This window comes from Corythoichthys intestinalis, chromosome 14 (assembly GCF_030265065.1).
Source record: "Corythoichthys intestinalis isolate RoL2023-P3 chromosome 14, ASM3026506v1, whole genome shotgun sequence".
Classification (NCBI taxonomy): domain Eukaryota; kingdom Metazoa; phylum Chordata; class Actinopteri; order Syngnathiformes; family Syngnathidae; genus Corythoichthys; species Corythoichthys intestinalis.
Genome location: NC_080408.1, coordinates 30,563,795 through 30,583,340, shown reverse-complemented (window position 1 = coordinate 30,583,340; position 19,546 = coordinate 30,563,795). Strand labels below are relative to the sequence as shown.

Here is a 19,546-nt window from a genome sequence, read left to right as displayed (position 1 = left end):
CTAGCTATCAGGAGATTTTGGAGCACTTCATGCTTCTATCTGCTGAAAAGCTTTATAGAAATGAAGATTTCATTTTTCAGCACGGCCTGGCACCTGCGCTCAGTGCCAAAACCACTGGTAAATGGTTTACTGACCATGGCATTACTGTGCTCAATTGGCCTGCCAACTCTCCCGACCTGAACCCCATAGAGAATCTGTGGGATATTGTGAAGAGGAAGTTGAGAGACACCAGACCCAACACTGTGGATGAGCTTAAGGCCGCTATCGAAGCATCCTGGGCCTCCATAACACCTAACCAGTGCCACAGGCTGATTGCATCCAGGCCACGCCGTATTGAAGCAGTCATTTCTGCAAAAGGATTCCCGACCAAGTATTGAGTGCATAGCTGATATAATTAATTGAATGTTGACTTTTTTTGTATTAAAAAACACTTTTTTGTATTGGTCAGATGAAATATGCAAATTTTTTTAGATAGAGATTTTTGGTTTTTGTTGACTTTTTTTGCCAAAATCATCAATATTATAATAATAAAAGGCTTGATCTACTTCAGTTGTGTGTAATGAACCTAAAATATATTAAAGTCTAATGTTTATCACATTACAGAAAATAATGAACTTTATCACAATATTCTCTCTCTCTCTCTCTCTCTCTCTCTCTCTCTCTCTCTCTCTCTCTGTCAGTCTCTCTCTCTATATATATATATTTTATATATATATATATATATATATATATATATATATATATATATATATATATATATATATGTGTGTGTGTGTGTGTGTGTGTGTGTGTGTGTGTGTGTGTGTGTGTGTGTATGTATGTATATGCGTTTTCTTTATTTCCAGAACTATTTACATTGGAAATTCTCACTGAAGGTGATAAAACTATGAATGAACGCGTGTGTAATTCTGTACTTAGAGTGTAGGAAGAGGTGAAGAAGAGATGGAAGTTGATGAGCATAAGCAGAGGTCTAGCAACGAGGGATGTCCCAATTTTGAGTTTGAATACTGATGGCTAAAAAACAAACAATTTTTTTTTCCAGAAACTTGTATTTCACTTTGATTATATATAGGTTAGAAGTTTAAAGTGCTTTTTATGACTTATATGATAGAAAAGTGCATAAAAATTTTTTTGCTCGCTCACCAGTGCCCCGCTATCCCCCAGTATAGTTTTAGGTCTAGTGACTCCACTGCTTGGAATACAATGTATTACAGTGGTACGTTGACATACGATCCGTTTGACATCCGACGTAAAATTTGACTCGACATATGACAACATCCTCGAAATAGGATGTTTTACAACAGTGTTGCAATTTCATTGTTCTCCAGCAAGACAACAGCACGGCAGATTTTCTTGTGAGAGAAATCAACATGAGTCCCAAGAAGGTTAGTGCAGGTGGTGGAAAAAGAAAAAAGGTGATGCTTACCATTCAAATTAAGACGGAAATGATAGAAAAATATGAGCGTAGTGTGCGCATCTGAGAACTGGTATGACAATCCGGCCGGAACAAGGGCGTAGGTTTGTATAGGGATGGTAGGGACATAACACTAATAACTTTTCAGGATGCTCAAAATGGCCCCACCGCCTTTCAAGCAACGTGATTCGCATTATATAATAACTCAAGTTTTGTAGATAATTCCGATTGTCTTCCCATATGTTGTAGGGATAGAATTGACCCTACCATTACTAAGTGAATTATTTTCATTATGTTCAGTCTTACATTTACCCCTTTTTACTTGCTGAATGTGTCAATTTTTTTCCCCTCAAACGCACGTTTGATTGGCTGATGACTTGACCTCCCCACACACACACACACACACACACGCAGTTACAGCCCCAATAGAAATGCAACATGTCAAAAACATGCCACCTCCTCCGCCTCCTTCGGAGAGGAGGGATATTTGAAGTTTTTGGGGGGACCAGCAGCAGCAACAGCCAGGCTAATGTTGTAGAGTTGGGGAACACACCACAAATGTTCTTACTGAAAGTCCAACCTGCATCAGAGTCATAACATGTAGATGAGTCATAGCATAACATTAAAGTGTGAATTTGCTAACCTGCAAAACTCCACTAGGAAGCTGCTTCGAGAAAAGTGTGTTTGTGTTTTCTACTGTTAACGTTAATTAAACTGTGAGAAATGTAGTAAACCGAGGTTTACCCCCTTCTCCGCAATTGTCATTTTTATTTCATTCATATGGTCATTAGCCTATCAATTAATTAGGTTCATATTTGTGAGAAATGTAGCCCTGACCCCCCGTTCACCCAATCTGTTTAGACTTATTAATGTCCCGTCCCCAGCAAAAAGTGTACATGCAGGTTATTCTGTTATATCGTCCCTAGCAATGTTGAGACCAAACCTACGCCCTTGGGCCGGAATACAGTATGTCTACGATCTTCACAATCCAAGTCCTCCTCAAACCTCCGTTCTCTGGTCTTTATAAGGCAAGGTGACAATCATTATTATTGTAACATTGGCAAGAAAGTCGCCAGCTTCTTTTTTAATTATTTATTTCAGAACCTGTGCAACACAACATGGCTACTGTCTGCCGTAGCCGACGCCAACAAGAGAACATGAAAAGAGAAAGTAAAAAGGCCCCAGTCTTCCACACCTCTCTCACCCTCTCGTCAGTCACACGGTGCGTTCAGGGACAGCATGCAAAACGCAACCGCCATATTAGAACCCGATTTGTTAGATTATTAGTAGTAGTAGTATTATGATTATTGTTATTCCGATTTGTGTTTTTAATGTATTTGTTTTACTAAGTGTAACTGCTCTTTGTGATTGTACCTGCAGTATTTATGAAGGATTTAGCATAGGTTTTTGGGCTGTGAAACGAATTAATCGAATTACAATCTATTTTTATGGGGAAATCCTCCTTGACATACAGTGTAAGTAAGTATTTAGTCAACCACCAATTGTGCAAGTTATCCTACTTGAAAAGATTAGAGAGGCCTGTAATTGTCAACATGTGTAAACCTCAACCATTAGAGACAGAATGTGGAAAAAAACAAAAAAATTACATAGTTTGATTTTTAAAGAATTTATTTCCAAATTAGAGTGGAAAATAAGTATTTGGTAACATACAAACAACCAAGATTTCTGGCTGTCAAAGAGGTCTAACTTCTTCTAACAAGGTCTAATGAGGTCTAACGAGGCTCCACTTGTTACCTGTATTAATGGCACCTGTTTTAACTCATTATCGGTAATAAAGGCACCTGTCCAAAACCTCAGTCAGTCACACTCCAAACTCCACTATGGCCAAGACCAAAGAGCTGTCGAAGGAGACCAGAGACAAAATTGTAGACCTGCACCAGGCTGAAAGACTGAATCTGCAATAGGTAAAACGCTAGGTGTAAAGAAATCAACTGTAGGAGCAATTATTATAAAATAGAAGACATACAAGACCACTGGTAATCTCCCTCGATCTGGGGCTCCATGCAAGATCTCACCCCATGACGTCAAAATGATAACAAGAACGGTTAGCAAAAATCCCAGAACCACACAGGGGGACCTAGTGAATGACCTACAGAGAGCTGGGACCACAGTAACAAAGGCTACTATCAATAACACAATGCGCCGCCAGGGACTCAAATCCTGCACTGCCAGACGTGTCCCCCTGCTGAAGAAAGTACACGTCCAGGCCCGTCTGCAGTTTGCTAGAAAGCATTTGGATGATCCAGAAGAGGACTGGGCGAATGTCATTTGGTCAGATGAAACCAAAATACAACATTTTGGTAAAAACACAGGTTCTCGTGTTTGGAGGAGAAGGAATACTGAATTGCATCCGAAGAACACCATACCCACTGTGAAGCATGGGGGTGGAAACATCATGCTTTGGGGCTGTTTTTCTGCAAAGGGACCAGGACAACTGATCTGTGTAAAGGAAAGAATGAATGGGGCCATGCATCAAGAGATTTTGAGTGAAAATCTCCTTCCATCAGCAAGGGCATTGAAGATGAGACGCGGCTGGGTCTTTCAGCATGACAATGATCCCAAACACACAGCTAGGGCAACAAAGGAGTGGCTTCGTAAGAAGCATTTCACGGTTATGGAGTGGCCTAGCCAGTCTCCAGATCTCAACCCCATAGAAAATCTGTAGAGGCAGTTGAAAGTCCGTGTTGCCCAACGACAGCTCCAAAACATCACTGGTCTAGAGGAGATCTGCATGGAGGAATGGGCCAAAATACCAGCAACAGTGTGTGAAAAGCTTGTGAAGAGTTACAGAAAACGTTTGGCCTCCGTTATTGCCAACAAAGGGTACATAACAAAGTATTGAGATGAACGTTTGGTATAGACCAAATACTTATTTTCCACCATGATTTGCAAATAAATTCTTTAAAAATCAAACAATGTGATTTTCTGTTTTTTTCCACATTCTGTCTCTCATGGTTGAGGTTTAACCATGTTGACAATTACAGGCCTCTCTAATATTTTCAAGTGGGAGAACTTGCACAATTGGTGGTTGACTAAATACTTATTTGCCCCACTGTAGGACCATTTCCACTTCCAAACCAGGTCCTGGAACTACATATTGTTAAGCATGGGGGTAGAAACATACTTTGGGGCTGTTTTTATGCAAAGCGACCAGGATGAATGATCCGTGTGAAGGAAAGAATGAATGGGACCATGTAGCGTTAGATTTTGAGTGAAAACCTCTTTCCATCAGCAAGGATATTGATGATGAAATGTGGCTGGAGCTTTCAGCATGACAATGATCCCAAAACAAACTGCCTGGGTAATGAAACATTGGCTGTATAAGAAGTATTTCAAGGTCCTTAAGTGGCCTAGCAAGTCTTTTTAAAGTGTACACATTAAAGTGTCACATTTTAAAGTGTAGATGGGATGTAAACTACAGGCGTCTCTTGTCTTTTTAAGTTGTGAAAATTTTGCACAATTGGTGGCTGACGTAATACTTTTTTGCTCCACTCTAAAGGTCACACCAACTCTTCTTTAGGAAAAATATCATCCACAATCAACCGCATAAGTGGCTTTTTTTTTTTTTTTCAAACGTATGTCTTGTTGTGCATTCAAGCACAGAGTGAATGACAAAAAGTAAAATTGTTCAACGATCGTATTTTGTCTGTTTAGCCTTTGCCTTGTGAGATGTTCATGACCCTTTAGCATGTTAGCATGGGACACTCGCGCGCAGTCACTAATGTGTTTATTTATGTGCATCATACTGTATATGTCTTTAAGACATTCGCGGTGAATATGTGATGTTGTAAGATTCTAAATCCTCTGTGAGCGTAAGCACAGTCCCTGAATGTAAACACAGGTCACGCATATGACGTTTTAACATTTTTTTGTCACAGGCAATGATGTTTCGGCTGTTAAAAAAAACGCAAACCTCCATTTATTAATGTACACATGATGACGCATCAAACGCTGAATTGGAAATTTTTCACTTTTGTCTGAGTTTTTAAAAACCTTTATTTTTAATGTCCAAAATGTGCTTCTGCCTGTGGAGGATAGGCCAAACCGTAGCAAAGATTCTTCTTTTCGCGCAATATCCTTGTAGACATGTAGACATGGCCTTGATCTTATCTGTGACATTTTTTAGATAATGTACATGTGCATTTCCTCTAGAAGGCTTAAGGAATGTAACAAAAAATGAGTGGAGTAAAGTTATGCCAATATTGCTGTTGCTGTATGTGTAAAACTTGATTATCGCTTGATAATCGGTACATTACAAAGATCAAGTATTTGCCATACAACTCCCTGACGATTTTCAACAAAAAATCAAACCAAAAACGTTTGTAATCGAGTTTTTTATTTTTATTTTATTTTTTTAAACAAAACATTAGTTTAACAGCACCACTCTTCGATCAAACCTACCGTATTTTTCGGACTACAAGTCGCAGTTTTTTTTTCATAGTTTGGCAGAGGGTGTGTCTTATACTCTGGAGCGACTTATGTGTGATTATTTACGGTCGGGTCGGGCTGACTTCTCTCTCGCTACCTTTTTTTAAAAAATATATATATATATTCATATATTTACACTAAAACGATGTGTGGATGATAAATAAAATAAATAATTTGGATGAAACACAGAAGGCGCTGTGCATTCATGCGTACGTGAACTCAGTGGCCCCGCTCTCTTTTCAGTCTTCCCCTCTGCGAGCATCCTGGTATTTCCTTTTGGATATGGAGCAGCTATAGGAGTGAAAAATAAACTAAAGACAGGGGAATTGAAAAGTAAACAACTGCGGTAGGAGTGGGATATGGAAAAGATTCAAATTGATTGTTGAAGATACGGAAACCTGTGTCGGCTTCGCTGAATGTAAACAAATATGGCACTTTGGTCTCATACAAGAAATGTAGTTAACAAACTTTTCCAGTGTTATTTTGTTATGTAAATGCATTTATAATGGTCATAAAAATATGTAGACTATTTAAACATTGAGAAAACCTACATTTTTTTCCTGCCAACTCGAGGAGATTAAAATGAATGTCAAATCCACTATCCGCCTGTTAGAACAGACACACAAATATAAAAGATATAAATGTTTATTGAATATCCATCTTAAAGTCTTGTTTAACTGGGAGAATTTGTTACAAAAGACAGGCTTTAATTTGTTATCATTATGAATATATGCACCGGCATCGTCACAAACGTGATCACACAAAACGCAACCACGCATTGAAACCCCTGAATTTCCTCCTTCTCTTGAGTCCTTAAAAATAAAACTTTTTTTTTTTCCCGGGCTCGCGCCTACAAATAAAACATAATATTTCGTTTTTTCCATGCTCGGGCAAGCAAATCAAGTTAATTGATCGGGTTCGGGCCGCGTCGGGCTTTAATACCCATAGGCCGGTCGGGTCGGGCTGGATTTTTTTTAGGCCCGATGTAACTTCTAGCGTACTGTTAGCATACCGTACAGCTATTCACCCTGTTTTTCTCTACTGTATTTTAAATTGCCTTTCAAGATGACATGTCTGCTCTTGGTGCTGGATTCTATCAAATAAATTTCCCCCAGAAATGCGACTTATACTGCGGTGCGACTTATATATGATTTTTTTCCTTTTTATTCGGGATTTTTTGGCTGATGCGACTTATACTCAGATGCGACGTATAGGCCGAAAAATACGGTATATTGTTTACTGGCATTGATAGACGGTAGAAGTTCAATTGAACTTCTACAGTTGAGATCTGAACTGCGAGGGCTGGCAAGAAATTATGTTTAGGAGCAACACACGAAAATCCACATCTCATCCATTTCAACTGACATTTCGAATGGATTGGACGTCTGTTGCCCTCAATGGCAGCCAGCTAATTCACGTTTACCCAAAAACTATTTAATTTGTTTTGTTTATTTCATTTATCTTGATTTATTTGACATTATGAACTGTCTTTTACAGGGAGATATGGTTAACATGTTTACAAATGAGTAGCGTATGTCATTGTTCATGCTATCTAAAATGTCAAAGTGTAGGAAGGTTTTAAACGAAGCATAGCTCAGGCGGACATTGAGATGCGAATGGTATAAAGCACTTGCAAAGAAAAACAAAACAGAAGGTCCAGAAGGATCAAAAGTGGTTCTGTTTCCAAAAATTAGATTTTTCTACCTATTATCTCCAAGGTTTTTAAAGTAATTGGCATCGTTTTAGCTGTTTAAAAAGTGATGCACTCATTTTGTTTGTTGAGTATCAGAGTTACATTGTTGCCTGTTTTTATTTTAATCAGGTTTTCACTTGCATACTTGTAAAAATCTTGAATGACTCAGCTCCTGAAATGCCGTCCGTCAGGTCTGTAACATTTCTCGTAACGTCGCTCAGCATCCGAAAATGTTCCTTTATCTGTCATCATATCGCCATACGGTGAGTTGTGACGTGTAGGGAGAAAAGACAATAGAGGTATTGTTGTGTGAGATTAAAGCAAGTTTTTCTAGTTACCAAAAAACTGTTTTAAGTGTCACATGATGTACTCACGCTTGACTCTAAATTGCCCATTTACAATTAAATGGGAGCAAATTCGTTTTATGAGTTGAAGTCAAGAATGAATTCATTGAATGAATTTTTGTTGGTCGTGAGTCATGTTTTTTTCGGGGCCATTGGCAACGGTCAGTGTTGGGCACGTTACTTTAAAAAAGTATTTAGTTATAGTTACTCAATACTTCTTCCAAAAAGTAACTGAGTTAGTAACTGAATTACTCTATAGTAAAAGTAACTAGTTACCAGGGAAAGTAACTATTTCAGTTACTTTAAAAAGAAGTTGTTCTATGTCAAAGAATTTGAACATTTCTGACCAGTATTCGAGTCAGTTGAATAGAGAAGAACAGACAGGTAGTTGTGTTATAGAACCTTGTAATATTTATTGCACCTCCCCAGCAACAGATTTATCATACACTTGAAGTGCAACAAAGATGAACAGTAAACAATATAATAAAATAACAATCAGCAGTAAACAATATAAAGTGAGTTTGATAAAATAAATCTAACTCTCACAACCTGAGACAACTGGTGAAGTAGACATAGCCTACTGTACTTCAAATATTTTGACTTGAAATAGTGTTTATATCTCCACCTCGTAAAGGACTAATTTTCCTCTGAATGCTTTGCCATCATATCCCTCTGCATCTGTTTTGCGTGTGTGTGTGTTTGCCGCACGCGCTGTTCCGGTTTGTGTGTGAAAACACCGGCTCTGATTGGATTACCATGACACATGACTCTAACCCTCAGCCAATCACAATCACTTCCATCGCATCTATCCCGGGGGTGCATTCAGGTAGCCTCGTCCCCCTACTCCTCCCGTTACCCTCAAAGTGTCTGCTGTCCTCAAGATGGAAGCAGCATTCTTGCTGGCTGACAGTGGGGGATGGGAATGAGGCTAGCATTCAGGTGTAGCAAACACAGAAACGTTAGCAAGCTTTGGAAAGCATTGTCTAATTGAATGAGCAGGGACATACAGCCTGGAGTCATAAAAAGTACGTGCTGTAATATTCTGATACAGAATTATCCGAGGCACCCTAAAGTGCACACGGCGCCATTATTGTTTTGCTCACATGATGCAGGAGTGAGTTAGAGACACGGCCTGCCGAGAGTCGTACGTTTGTGTTAATGTTGAAGTTATATGTGCTATTAAAGAAACTGAGTGCCAGCACGTCCTGTGTGGTATATCTTTGCTAGGAAACAGCACAAAACATTCTCGAACCTGAACGCAACCCAAGTCATGGATGACAAATAAACAGAGAAGAGTAGATTCGCTACGGCTGGTAGTTTCTTCAATTTATTCAGAGTAAGTAACAAACTGCTTTTGACCGTCAGTAACGGTAACGACGAAAAAAATAATTAGTTAGATTACCCCATTACTGAAAAAAATAATGCCGTTATGTAAGGGCGTTATTCCCAACACTGGCAATGATAGACGTCGAATCCGCTAAGTCATTTGTCTCATTTCAACACCTCTTGAACTTCAACTTTAGAACAGAAGTTCCTCTGAAAAAAGGAAAAATCTGCAAGCTGTCCAGGCTCTGAGGAAGCAAAGCACGACAGAGCTATGTGGTTTTAAATTTTCACTGATGCTCACAAAATTGTTCATTTGAGATTCTTGAATCTCCTCAGTATTTCCAAATGTGCGTATGTTAGGTCCAAGACAAATTGTTGTCATTGTTAACGAAATAATGGACGCTTTTGTACGTGAGTATTGCCAGTCCTGTGATTAGCAGGAGATGAGTTCTGGGTGTGTTTGCTGATCCGTGTTTTTTTGGGGGTTTTTTTCACCTAAAATTTCATGACTTTCCAACATGATACTCTCATTTCTTTTAAACAGCTACAAATAGAACAAGCATTTTATTTTTTTTAACAAAAAAAAATCCAGGCTCCGACTGACGCAACTTGCTCGTCAACTTCCTCTTTAATTAACGTTAGAGGAATGTGAGATGGCTCAGTCGCACAACAATTGGCATTGTATATTTTTGTGTGTCAGTCAACGCACCCTGCCATCAAGCTTTTTAGGATGCCATTTTCTGATTGACAACTGGTATTTCATTTTTGTTTGTTTGGTAATGTCAACTGCCTTAATAGTGTAAACTATTCAAAGTCGAACTCGTGACAGTCAGGCAGCTTCCTGTTTCTTCTTGTCTTTCGATTTTTGGCAAGGAATAAATTAATAAATATTATTAAATTAATAAATATCGTTTAAAAAAAAAACACTATTTGCTGCCGTTGACAGTGATAAGCGACCAATCCATTTGAAGAGTGGTTTGAGAGGTTGGCAGCGATCATTCACCAAAACGTTAACAATACATGAAACAAGGTTTGGGGTTTTTTTGGGTTTCTTGAAATTTCGAAAGCTTTATTTTTTTTTATTTTATTTTTTTTTTTTTTAATATTTGCACAATTCTCTACTGTGGAACTAATAAAGGTCATCTTATTTTTCAATTATGCATCACTTTCAAGCAATAATCACCGGGCATTTACAGTGTAATGACAAAACTGAATTGAATGAGGGTGATTATCGTTCATTAGGACCTTTCAATAAGTGGGAAAAACACCTAAAGGTTATAACTCCAGAAACTAAACCCCCCGCAGCCTTTTTAAAAAAAAATTTTTTACTCGCACATTTGCCTATCTGTGCATTTTTATGTTATCACCATTCATTATTCAATATTGGTACAAAAATAAGCACGACTGCAAACGGAAAAAATGTCTGCGTCATTTCTCTACAACTCTCTAACATTTTGGCATGAGGAGGAAATGAAAAAGTACCCGTGCCACGCCTCAGCATCCTCACGAGCATACTTAAGGAGCGCACCTGCTTCCTGCTGCTTCACTCACCTAAAGGAAAAAAGAACTACTTGACATGACGTTTCACATATTTCAAAGACTCAGGTAAGTCTCAGCGTATTTCAGTTTGAGAAAACGTTAGGTGATTGACTTCGGGAAATGTTTTTTAAAAAATATTGACTTTGTGGAAATATGTTTTGATTGTGTATGTATCAAATTAAGCACGATCTGTGGTGTGCCAAAAACAAGATAATTTTAGATTATGAAGGTCAAGTTAAGGGTTAATGGAAATGGTTTGTTTTCACCCCATAAAAATATTTTATTTCCACATTTTGTCAATTGTTTTAACTTTTATATTTAAAAAAATGCATAGTCCACCTAGAGCTATGAAGAAATAATTAGAAATTCCTTTAGAACTTTAAACCAAGACTTATTGTGTCTTTGCCTCACAGAAATTTTGAATCACCAAAAACTGTTTTTCTAATGTTTTGATTTCATCAAAGCGTTGGATTTTTAATTTTTTTTATTTTATTTTATTATTTTTTTTGTGATTGAGGGAAAAGATGATACTGACATTTTTTTGTGAATGTGAAATACAAATAAGTTGTAGATTTTTGCAGGCCTCTTGCCAAGTATCACCCAAAATTTGTTTTACATCAATGTAAAATGGGATTTATGGGGGTCATCAGGAGAAAATTATTTATTTTTTTAACCCCAAATAATATACAGCGGGGCAAAGTATTTAAGTATTAAGTATTATTAAGTATTTAATCAACCACCAATTGTGCAAGTTCGCCTACTTGAAAATATTAGAGAGGCCTGTAATTGTCAACATGGGTAAACCTCAACCATGAGGGACAGAATGTGGGAAAAAAAACAGAAAATCACATTGTTTGATTTTTAAAGAATTTATTTCCAAATTAGAGTGGAAAATAAGTATTTGGTCACCTACAAACAAGCACGATTTCTGGCTGTCAAAGAGGTCTAAGTTCTTCTAAAGAGGTCTAACGAGGTCTAACGAGGCTCCACTCATTACCTGTATTAATGGAACCTGTTTTAACTCATTATCGGTATAAAAGACACCTGTCCAAAACCTCAGTCAGTCACACTCCAAACTCCACTATGGCTAAGACCAAAGAGCTGTCGAAGGACACCTGACACAAAATTGTAGACCTGCACCAGGCTAGTAAGACTGGATCTGCAATAGGTAAAACGCTTGGTGTAAAGAAATCAAACGTGGGAGCAATTATTAGAAAATGGAAGACGTACAAGACCACTGATAATCTCCCTCGATCTGGGGCTCCATGCAAGATCTCACCCCGTGGCGTCAAAATGATAAGAAGAACGGTTAGCAAAAATCCCAGAACCACACGGGGGGACCTAGTGAATGACCTACAGAAAGCTGGGACCACATTAACAAAGGCTACTTTCAGTAACACAATGCACTGCCAGAGACTCAAATCCTGCACTGCCAGACGTGTCCCCCTGCTGAAGAAAGTACACGTCCAGGCCCGTCTGCGTTTCGCTAGTGAGCATTTGGATGATCCTGAAGAGAACTGGGAGAATGTGTTATGGTCAGATGAAACCAAAATAGAAGTTTTTTGTAGAAACACAGGTTCTCGTGTTTGGAGGAGAAAGAATACTGAATTGCATCCGAAGAACACCATACCAACTGTGAAGCATGGGGGTGAAAACATCATGCTTCGGGTGGTTTTTCTGCAAAGGGACCAGGACAACTGATCTGTGTAAAGGAAAGAATGAATGGGGCCATGTATCGAGAGATTTTGAGTGAAAATCTCCTTCCATCAGCGAGAGCATTGAAGATGAGACGTGGCTGGGTCTTTCAGCATGACAATGATCCAAAACACACAGCCAGGGCAACAAAGGAGTGGCTTCGTAAGAAGCATTTTAATATCGTGGAGTGGCCTAGCCAGTCTCCAGATCTCAACCCCATAGAAAATCTGCGGAGGGAGTTGAAAGTCCGTGTTGCCCAACGACAGCCCCAAAATATCACTGCTCTAGAGGAGATATGCATGGAGGAATGGGCCGAAATACCAGCAACAGTGTGTGAAAAGCTTGAGAAGAGTTACAGAAAACGTTTGGCCTCCGTTATTGCCAACAAAGGGTACATAACAACGTATTGAGATGAACTTTTGGGTATTGACCAAATACTTATTTTCCACCATGATTTGCAAATAAATTCTTTAAAAATCAAACAATGTGATTTTCTGGTTTATTTTCCACATTCTGTCTCCCATGGTTGAGGTTTAGCCATGTTGACAAATACAGGCCTCTGTAATATTTTCAAGTGGGAGAACTTGCACAATTAGTGGTTGACTAAATACTTATTTGCCCCACTGTATTTAAAATTTTCCATTTTGACAAACACAGAAGCCCAGATTTTTTATATATTTTTCAAATTTGGAACCTAACATCATAATGATTAATGTATTTAAATCCTATATTATCTTCTCGCAATACAAATGTCTGGTAAAACAACAGGACAGACCAAAGGGCCGCATCAATGTCAAATTTTATACTCGGGCATGATTGAATGGAATAAATTCTATTAGTAAATTGTTGACATAGGAACGCATTCTTTTTCTTGAGTCTTCATGTTCTTCTTTTCACTTGTTAGTTTGACAATGGATCGAGGATTCTTCCTCGTCGTGGCTACGTTGACTGTTCTGGCTGCAGTTCCCACCGTGCGGGGAACAGAACACTTGACTTTTGACAACAGCGTAGAGGTTTGCTACCTTCTTTTTTCTTTATATTGTCCAGTTGAATGCGAGTGTTGGCAGTGAATGCCACTGACAGGAATAGACGTCAAATCTATGATGTCTATCGCTGTCGATGTCAACATAATGGGATAATTTGACCAAAAAAGTGGATAATAGATTCACTGAGGACTAAGTTTGATCTTCCCTCAGGCGAACGTCACCCGTGAAGGCTGCGACATGACAGCCTTGTGTTTGGAGACACCAGAAGACTGCGACCCTCAGAACAACCAAAGCTGCTTATTTTCATCCTTGAACGCAAGCTCCTCCATGGCTCCCTTTAACCTGAGTGTTGGATTGAGTGGGAACTTCAGCAAAAACAGTACAGGAATTGCTTTCGGACTCACGCAGAACTTCACTGAGGTGAGAGGTGACCCTTCAGGCTTGGTAAATCCCATCACTAGTTGGAAGAATTTATGCAAATTGTATGGAGTTTATTACCACCACATGTTAGAAATCGTACATCTAGGCATTTAGTTAGATGTGTAGTCTAATTTAAAATAAATAAATGCAAAAACATTTGTCAAATTTGGAACATTTTTGAAATTGAGAATTTCTAGGAGGGAATATTTCTAGCTCCTAATAAAAATCACATTATGTCACATTTTGGAAACTTTGGGTAGAATGAAGACTCCAAATGTTTTACTCTTTTGCTGCCATTGATGGTGATGGACATCTAATATAGTTAAAATGATTGTGCATTTACCTCTGTCAGTGACAGGAAATGAATTTTTGAATCCAAAAAGCAAAGAGGCCTTCCTACAGTAGCCGGAATTCAGAACCACACGCAAGAGCACATGAGCAAATGATTGGAATTACACACAGCCCCTCTCGCAAATGTTCACTATTAGGTCAGTGTGTTGGTGAACATGAATTCACATTTTGGTCTTTGCTGCCACACAGGAGAACACCCAGCTGTTTATCTGTGGACGCAATAGCACAGGGGGATTTTTATTCGCCACCGTGACAAGATACCCTAATGGTAGCCTGGAATCAAATGAGAGGGTAAGCCTCTATTCCTATATTCCTCTGTCCTGAAATGTCTTGTGATGAAATCATGCTAAACTCATATGACGAATTAGCAAGTGATGAGACAGTGTTCCTTTTCTTCAAAACTGATCCTGTGTCAACTCCAGCAAAACATGGCAGCAGAACGGCAACAGCCTAGTTCTAGAACAATATGAATTCATCTTGGCAGTTGTGTTTTTTTTGTGTGTGTTTTGTCATTTTTTTCTGGAGTGGTCTTTAAGGCCGCAACTTTTTTTTTTTTTTTTTTTCAAAACTGACACCTTAATTTATCCGTACCTTCTTCTTTCCTTACTCTCAGAATACGACTCAAATCCGCAACCAGTTGAATGACAACAATACCCAATGTGAATTTATCATTCCAAATGTCAATACAAGCATGATGAATGAGATGCTGGACGGGACCACAGCTGTCGTCGTACTGGGCAGAGTATATTTTAATATGAACAGTAAGTAGTGCGCTTTTTGGGAGGGTAAGAGGTAATTTAAAGGATGTGGCTTCATTGACACCTGTAATCCATCAAATGGGTTCCTAAAAAACGTCGGAATCTGGACCACGCCATGCAGGAGGCTTCAAATAGGTTTATGTCATCAGTACCTTATACCCAAAGAAGCACGTTCTCCAGTTGACAAATTCAGTGTATTAATTTCTGAATATTCCAGAAATTATTTGAAGGGAATTAATTTGTGGGAAGTATAAGTCATACATATATTGATGCCACACAGTAGAAAATCAGGGGGTTCCACATTTTGTCAATCTGAACTTATTGGCTGCCATTGAAGATGATAGATGTCCAATCCATTTGGACTGGAAGAGTTGGCAGTGATGATTGAATGAATATGACTAATAAGTTAAAAGCAACTCATGGGAATTAACAGGAGTTAGTCTTTAGTAGCTAAAAGACGGATCAATATGCTGATACATTGTCCTGTTGTCACATCAAGATGCAAGCCAAGGGACAAATGCATGTTAGCGTACACCCAACATGTCTAAACTCAGTATTCTGCCCATTTCAGACACGGCCGCGAACTTCACGCTTAATCAAAACTTCGGTCGTGTGAACCTCACCGACGTTATGGGCACAGTCATGGAACCCTTGAATATCACCCGTGAAGGCTGCGGCATGGACGTCCAGTGTCTGGAAACACCAGAAGACTGCAACCCAGTAAACAACCAAACCTGCTTGTTTTCGTCCTTGAATGCAAGCTCCTCTATGGCCCCCTTCAACCTGACTGTCGGATTGAGTGGGAACTTCAGCGCAAACAGTACAGCAATCGCCTTTGGACTCACACAGAATTTCATGCAGGTGAGAGGAAACCAGGCTCTCTAAATTCGATCACTGGTGGGAAGGTTTTATGCAAATTATCTAGAGTATATGATGACCACACATTAGTCAGATTTGCCGTTTTATACATTCGTCTTCTTGACTGTGTACCCTCACGAGGGTCGCAGAGGTGCGAGCACCTATCACAGCTAACCATAGGCAGGAGGCATGGTACGCCCTGAAATGGTTGCCAGCCAATCACAGAGTACAATTAAACATACAACCACTCAGGCTCACATTGTCGAATTTTGGGAACTTTGTGTATAAAGAAACCGCAAAATAATGAGAATATTTTGTTGTTGGTTTTTTTTTTTTTTTTTAACTTATTTGCTGCCATTGACATGAAGGGTGTCCAATCCAGTCAAAAATGGCGCCTACCACCATCAGCGCAGGAAATTAATTTTGTGAATTCAAAATGCGTAGAGGCCTTTCTAGAATTGCCAAAATTTTTATCATAAAATCATATGATTGGATTTACACACAGCCACTTTTACAAATAATCACTTTTATGTTCATTTGTTGGTGAACATTAATTAACATTTTGGTCTTCACGGAAACACAGGGGAACACCCAGCTGTATATCTGTGGAAGCAATAGGACTGGGGGATTTTTTTTCGAAACTGCAATGAGATTCCCGAATGGTAGTCTGCAAAGAAATACGAGGGTAAGCATTCTTTTCTTTATTTTTCGGTCCTAAAATGCCTTGTGTGATGATATAATGTTAAATGGATTTGATGGATGGCCAATCAATTTCAAACATGGAGGGCTAGCAGTGAATGATCAATGCGAGTCCCTCTCATCAAAATCGATTGAACATTAATGGCCGTGAATTTTTGTTGTTTCTGCAATGTTTACAGCTTATTGTACACGTCCTTCATCTTTCTTCATCCCACTCACAGAACACAATGCTGGCGCGCTCCGTACTGAATGAGAACCAGTCCCAATGTGAATTTACAATTCCAAATGTTAACACAAGTATGAGGGGCGAGACGCGGGATGGGACCACGGCCATTGTTGTCCTGGGAACTGTCACAGTGAACAGTACTACCGGTTGGTGAATTGATTCAAGGATTCATGTGTAAGGGTGAACACACCAGTGTGTAAAACACTCATGGTTTTCTTCAGATATGAGCGAGGGCTTCATGGAACAGCTGATCAGCAGTCGGGTCAACCTCACCGAAGCTAATGGCACAATTCTTCCAAAAGACATCAACAGTATGACTTGTGGAGTTGACAAACTGTGTATCGAGAGTCCAGCAAACTGCAACCCACAGGCTTCCAATTGTTTATTCTCGTCTTTGAACACCAACGTCATGAGCGGAAATTTGAACGTCACGGTGGAGCTGGACGGAGACTCCTCCGGTTCCGGATACATTGCTTTGGGACTCACACGGAGTGATGCGCAGGTGAGGCATGCCAGAAGCTGTTCTGACAAGGCTGGGATTCAGAGGTTGTGAGAAAAAGGGTCATTTTCCATTAAGATGCGTTTTGTGAATACAAAAAAAGCCATCAAACGGAATCAAAAATTGGTGAATTGAAAAATGTGTATACTTCATACAATTGGAAACAATATCAGTGTTTTAATGGAAAAATATTATCAGCCCATAAAAAATCTACATTTGAGATTCCAATTCACAAAAAAGGGTTCTTCAGTCTACCAAAAATCTGGCATTCTATGATTACTTTTTAATGTAAACTTCACATTACAATTATTGCCTTGAAAATATTCTTTTCAAATGCTATTGATATTTTTACTATTACTTTTTTTTTTTTTTTTTTTTTTTTTTTTACAAAAAATACAAAATAACCTGTCTTGGTTTCGCAAAAATGTGGGATTTTTTTTTTTTTAATTGGGACCATTGTATCATGATATCTTACAACTACACTAGGGCACCTTAAATAATTGATGCCCTTTAAAAATGCACCAATGAGAAAAAAGATGCTTTTACTGTGAGGGGCTGGCAGTGATCATTCACTGAATGATAGCTGCTATCCTCCCCAATGCAAATGGCTTGGACGTCTATCGCAGTCTATCACAGTCAATGACGTTTATTGTAAAATACTTCCAAATGAAGTAGAACTTTATCAGAAAAATGTTGCCATCAACAAATTGAAATGTCTGAATATTTAGAATTCCAAATACAAACACCATTCGGGGCATCAGAAAAATCTGCCCTCGCCCACCAATTGTATTTGTCATAGGATTTCATCAATCTGTACGACTGACAAAAATCCAGCACTACCCACTGATGCCTTTTTTGTGTCTTAATTTTCAGGACATGACCAATCTTTATGTCTGTGGTAGAAATGGCACTAACAACGAATTTGTGTTCCAAACACTGGTCTTAAACAATACCAACATGATGCTCAGTAACATCGATGAGGTAAGGCTTCTACTTTATTTCTACATATTTCATTGCTAGCTACCAGAGGTTAGAGTAAATCACTTATGTGACAGTCAAAAGTCTTACATTCGAATTTCTAGCTAGTCACAAGTTACACGCATGTCAAGCCTTCATTGGCCTTTCATTTGAATTAAACTCTTCATGCTTTCTCTTTTCTATCTCTGCCTTTTCAGGAGATCGATAATCTCTGCAGCTTCGTGAACACGACGTCTATCCAATGTACCTTCACCATCGTTAACCCAGGCAGCAACATAGTTAGCACCAGGCAGTCTTCCACTAGATTCAATGTCTCTGTGGGAAATGGAACAATTGAAGGTGGTAAGTGAGATGCTACAACCTGCTGGCCATGATGATGACAAAGATATTTCTCACCTCGCTTCCGTTCTGCAGGTGTTATAGGTTCCTTCGACCCTCAATTTATCACCGGACTGATAGACATCACGGACGCTAGCGCTGACGCTGACTCTGAGTTAAACATTACCAGGGAAGGCTGCAATGAAACCAACTTGTGTCTGTCAACACCATCTAACTGCGACCCCTTAGTAGACAACATGTGTCAATTCATGTCGAGCAACACCAGCACTATAGTGAACGATGCCTTCAACATGACTGTCAGACTTAGAGGATATTCCACAGGATTCTTTGCACTCGCACTGGCCCCGAATGCATCCGTGGTCAGTCGCACTCTCAGATCAGAACCAGAAAGTGCAAGACTCAAGTGTTGATCACAAGTTTTTCCTTTATTTGTCCACAGGGCTCAAGCTCAGTTTTCGTCTGTGGAGCATCTGCTAATGGAAATCGCTTTCAGACATTGAGTAGAAACAACACAAACGGAGCCTTTACTATGGTTAACTCGGTGAGGTTTTTTCGTGTTTTTATTTGTCCGTTCTAAAACTGTACTAGACAAATATGCCATCCAAGTTTCTGGAGTGAGTCTCTTCAATTTTGAGAGGACAATCCCCTAGCAGTGTTGGAAACTTGCTACAATCTAAAGTCAAGATGTTCCTGCTAATTGTTACTAAATTAACAAAATGTTGGCAAACGTATGTACTGAACAACCACCCTTTATCCACAGCCTATGACGAGCAATGTGATCACCGATTTTGATGGGAGATCAATCCAATGCCAGTTTGACATCCTGAACTTAGGTGGCGTTTCAACCAGGCAGACCGACGGAAGTGTCGCAGATGTCACTCTAGCAAACGGAACACTGAATGAAACTACCGGTAAGTAAAAAGACACTTAATTGGAAGAAGTTTCGCTAAGGGAGGTCTCATCCTCTGTTGT

At 39.1% G+C, this 19,546-nt stretch overlaps 1 protein-coding gene across 2 annotated transcripts in view; it reads left to right on the top strand.

Moving 5' to 3' along the window:
* The first annotated feature begins 10,783 nt into the window (after positions 1–10,783).
* LOC130930468 (uncharacterized) overlaps positions 10,784–19,546 on the top strand; it is a 48,994-nt gene continuing 40,231 nt past the window's right edge. For both annotated transcript variants that reach the window (XM_057858440.1, XM_057858441.1), the window contains exons 1-14: positions 10,784–10,831; positions 13,365–13,473; positions 13,657–13,866; positions 14,407–14,508; positions 14,831–14,978; positions 15,547–15,836; positions 16,417–16,518; positions 16,754–16,904; positions 16,980–17,260; positions 18,131–18,238; positions 18,433–18,577; positions 18,650–18,933; positions 19,014–19,115; positions 19,335–19,485. In XM_057858440.1, the coding sequence (XP_057714423.1) occupies positions 10,803–10,831; positions 13,365–13,473; positions 13,657–13,866; positions 14,407–14,508; positions 14,831–14,978; positions 15,547–15,836; positions 16,417–16,518; positions 16,754–16,904; positions 16,980–17,260; positions 18,131–18,238; positions 18,433–18,577; positions 18,650–18,933; positions 19,014–19,115; positions 19,335–19,485 (2,212 nt within the window). In that variant the 5' untranslated portion in view covers positions 10,784–10,802. The remainder of the gene's footprint in view (positions 10,832–13,364; positions 13,474–13,656; positions 13,867–14,406; positions 14,509–14,830; positions 14,979–15,546; positions 15,837–16,416; positions 16,519–16,753; positions 16,905–16,979; positions 17,261–18,130; positions 18,239–18,432; positions 18,578–18,649; positions 18,934–19,013; positions 19,116–19,334; positions 19,486–19,546) is intronic.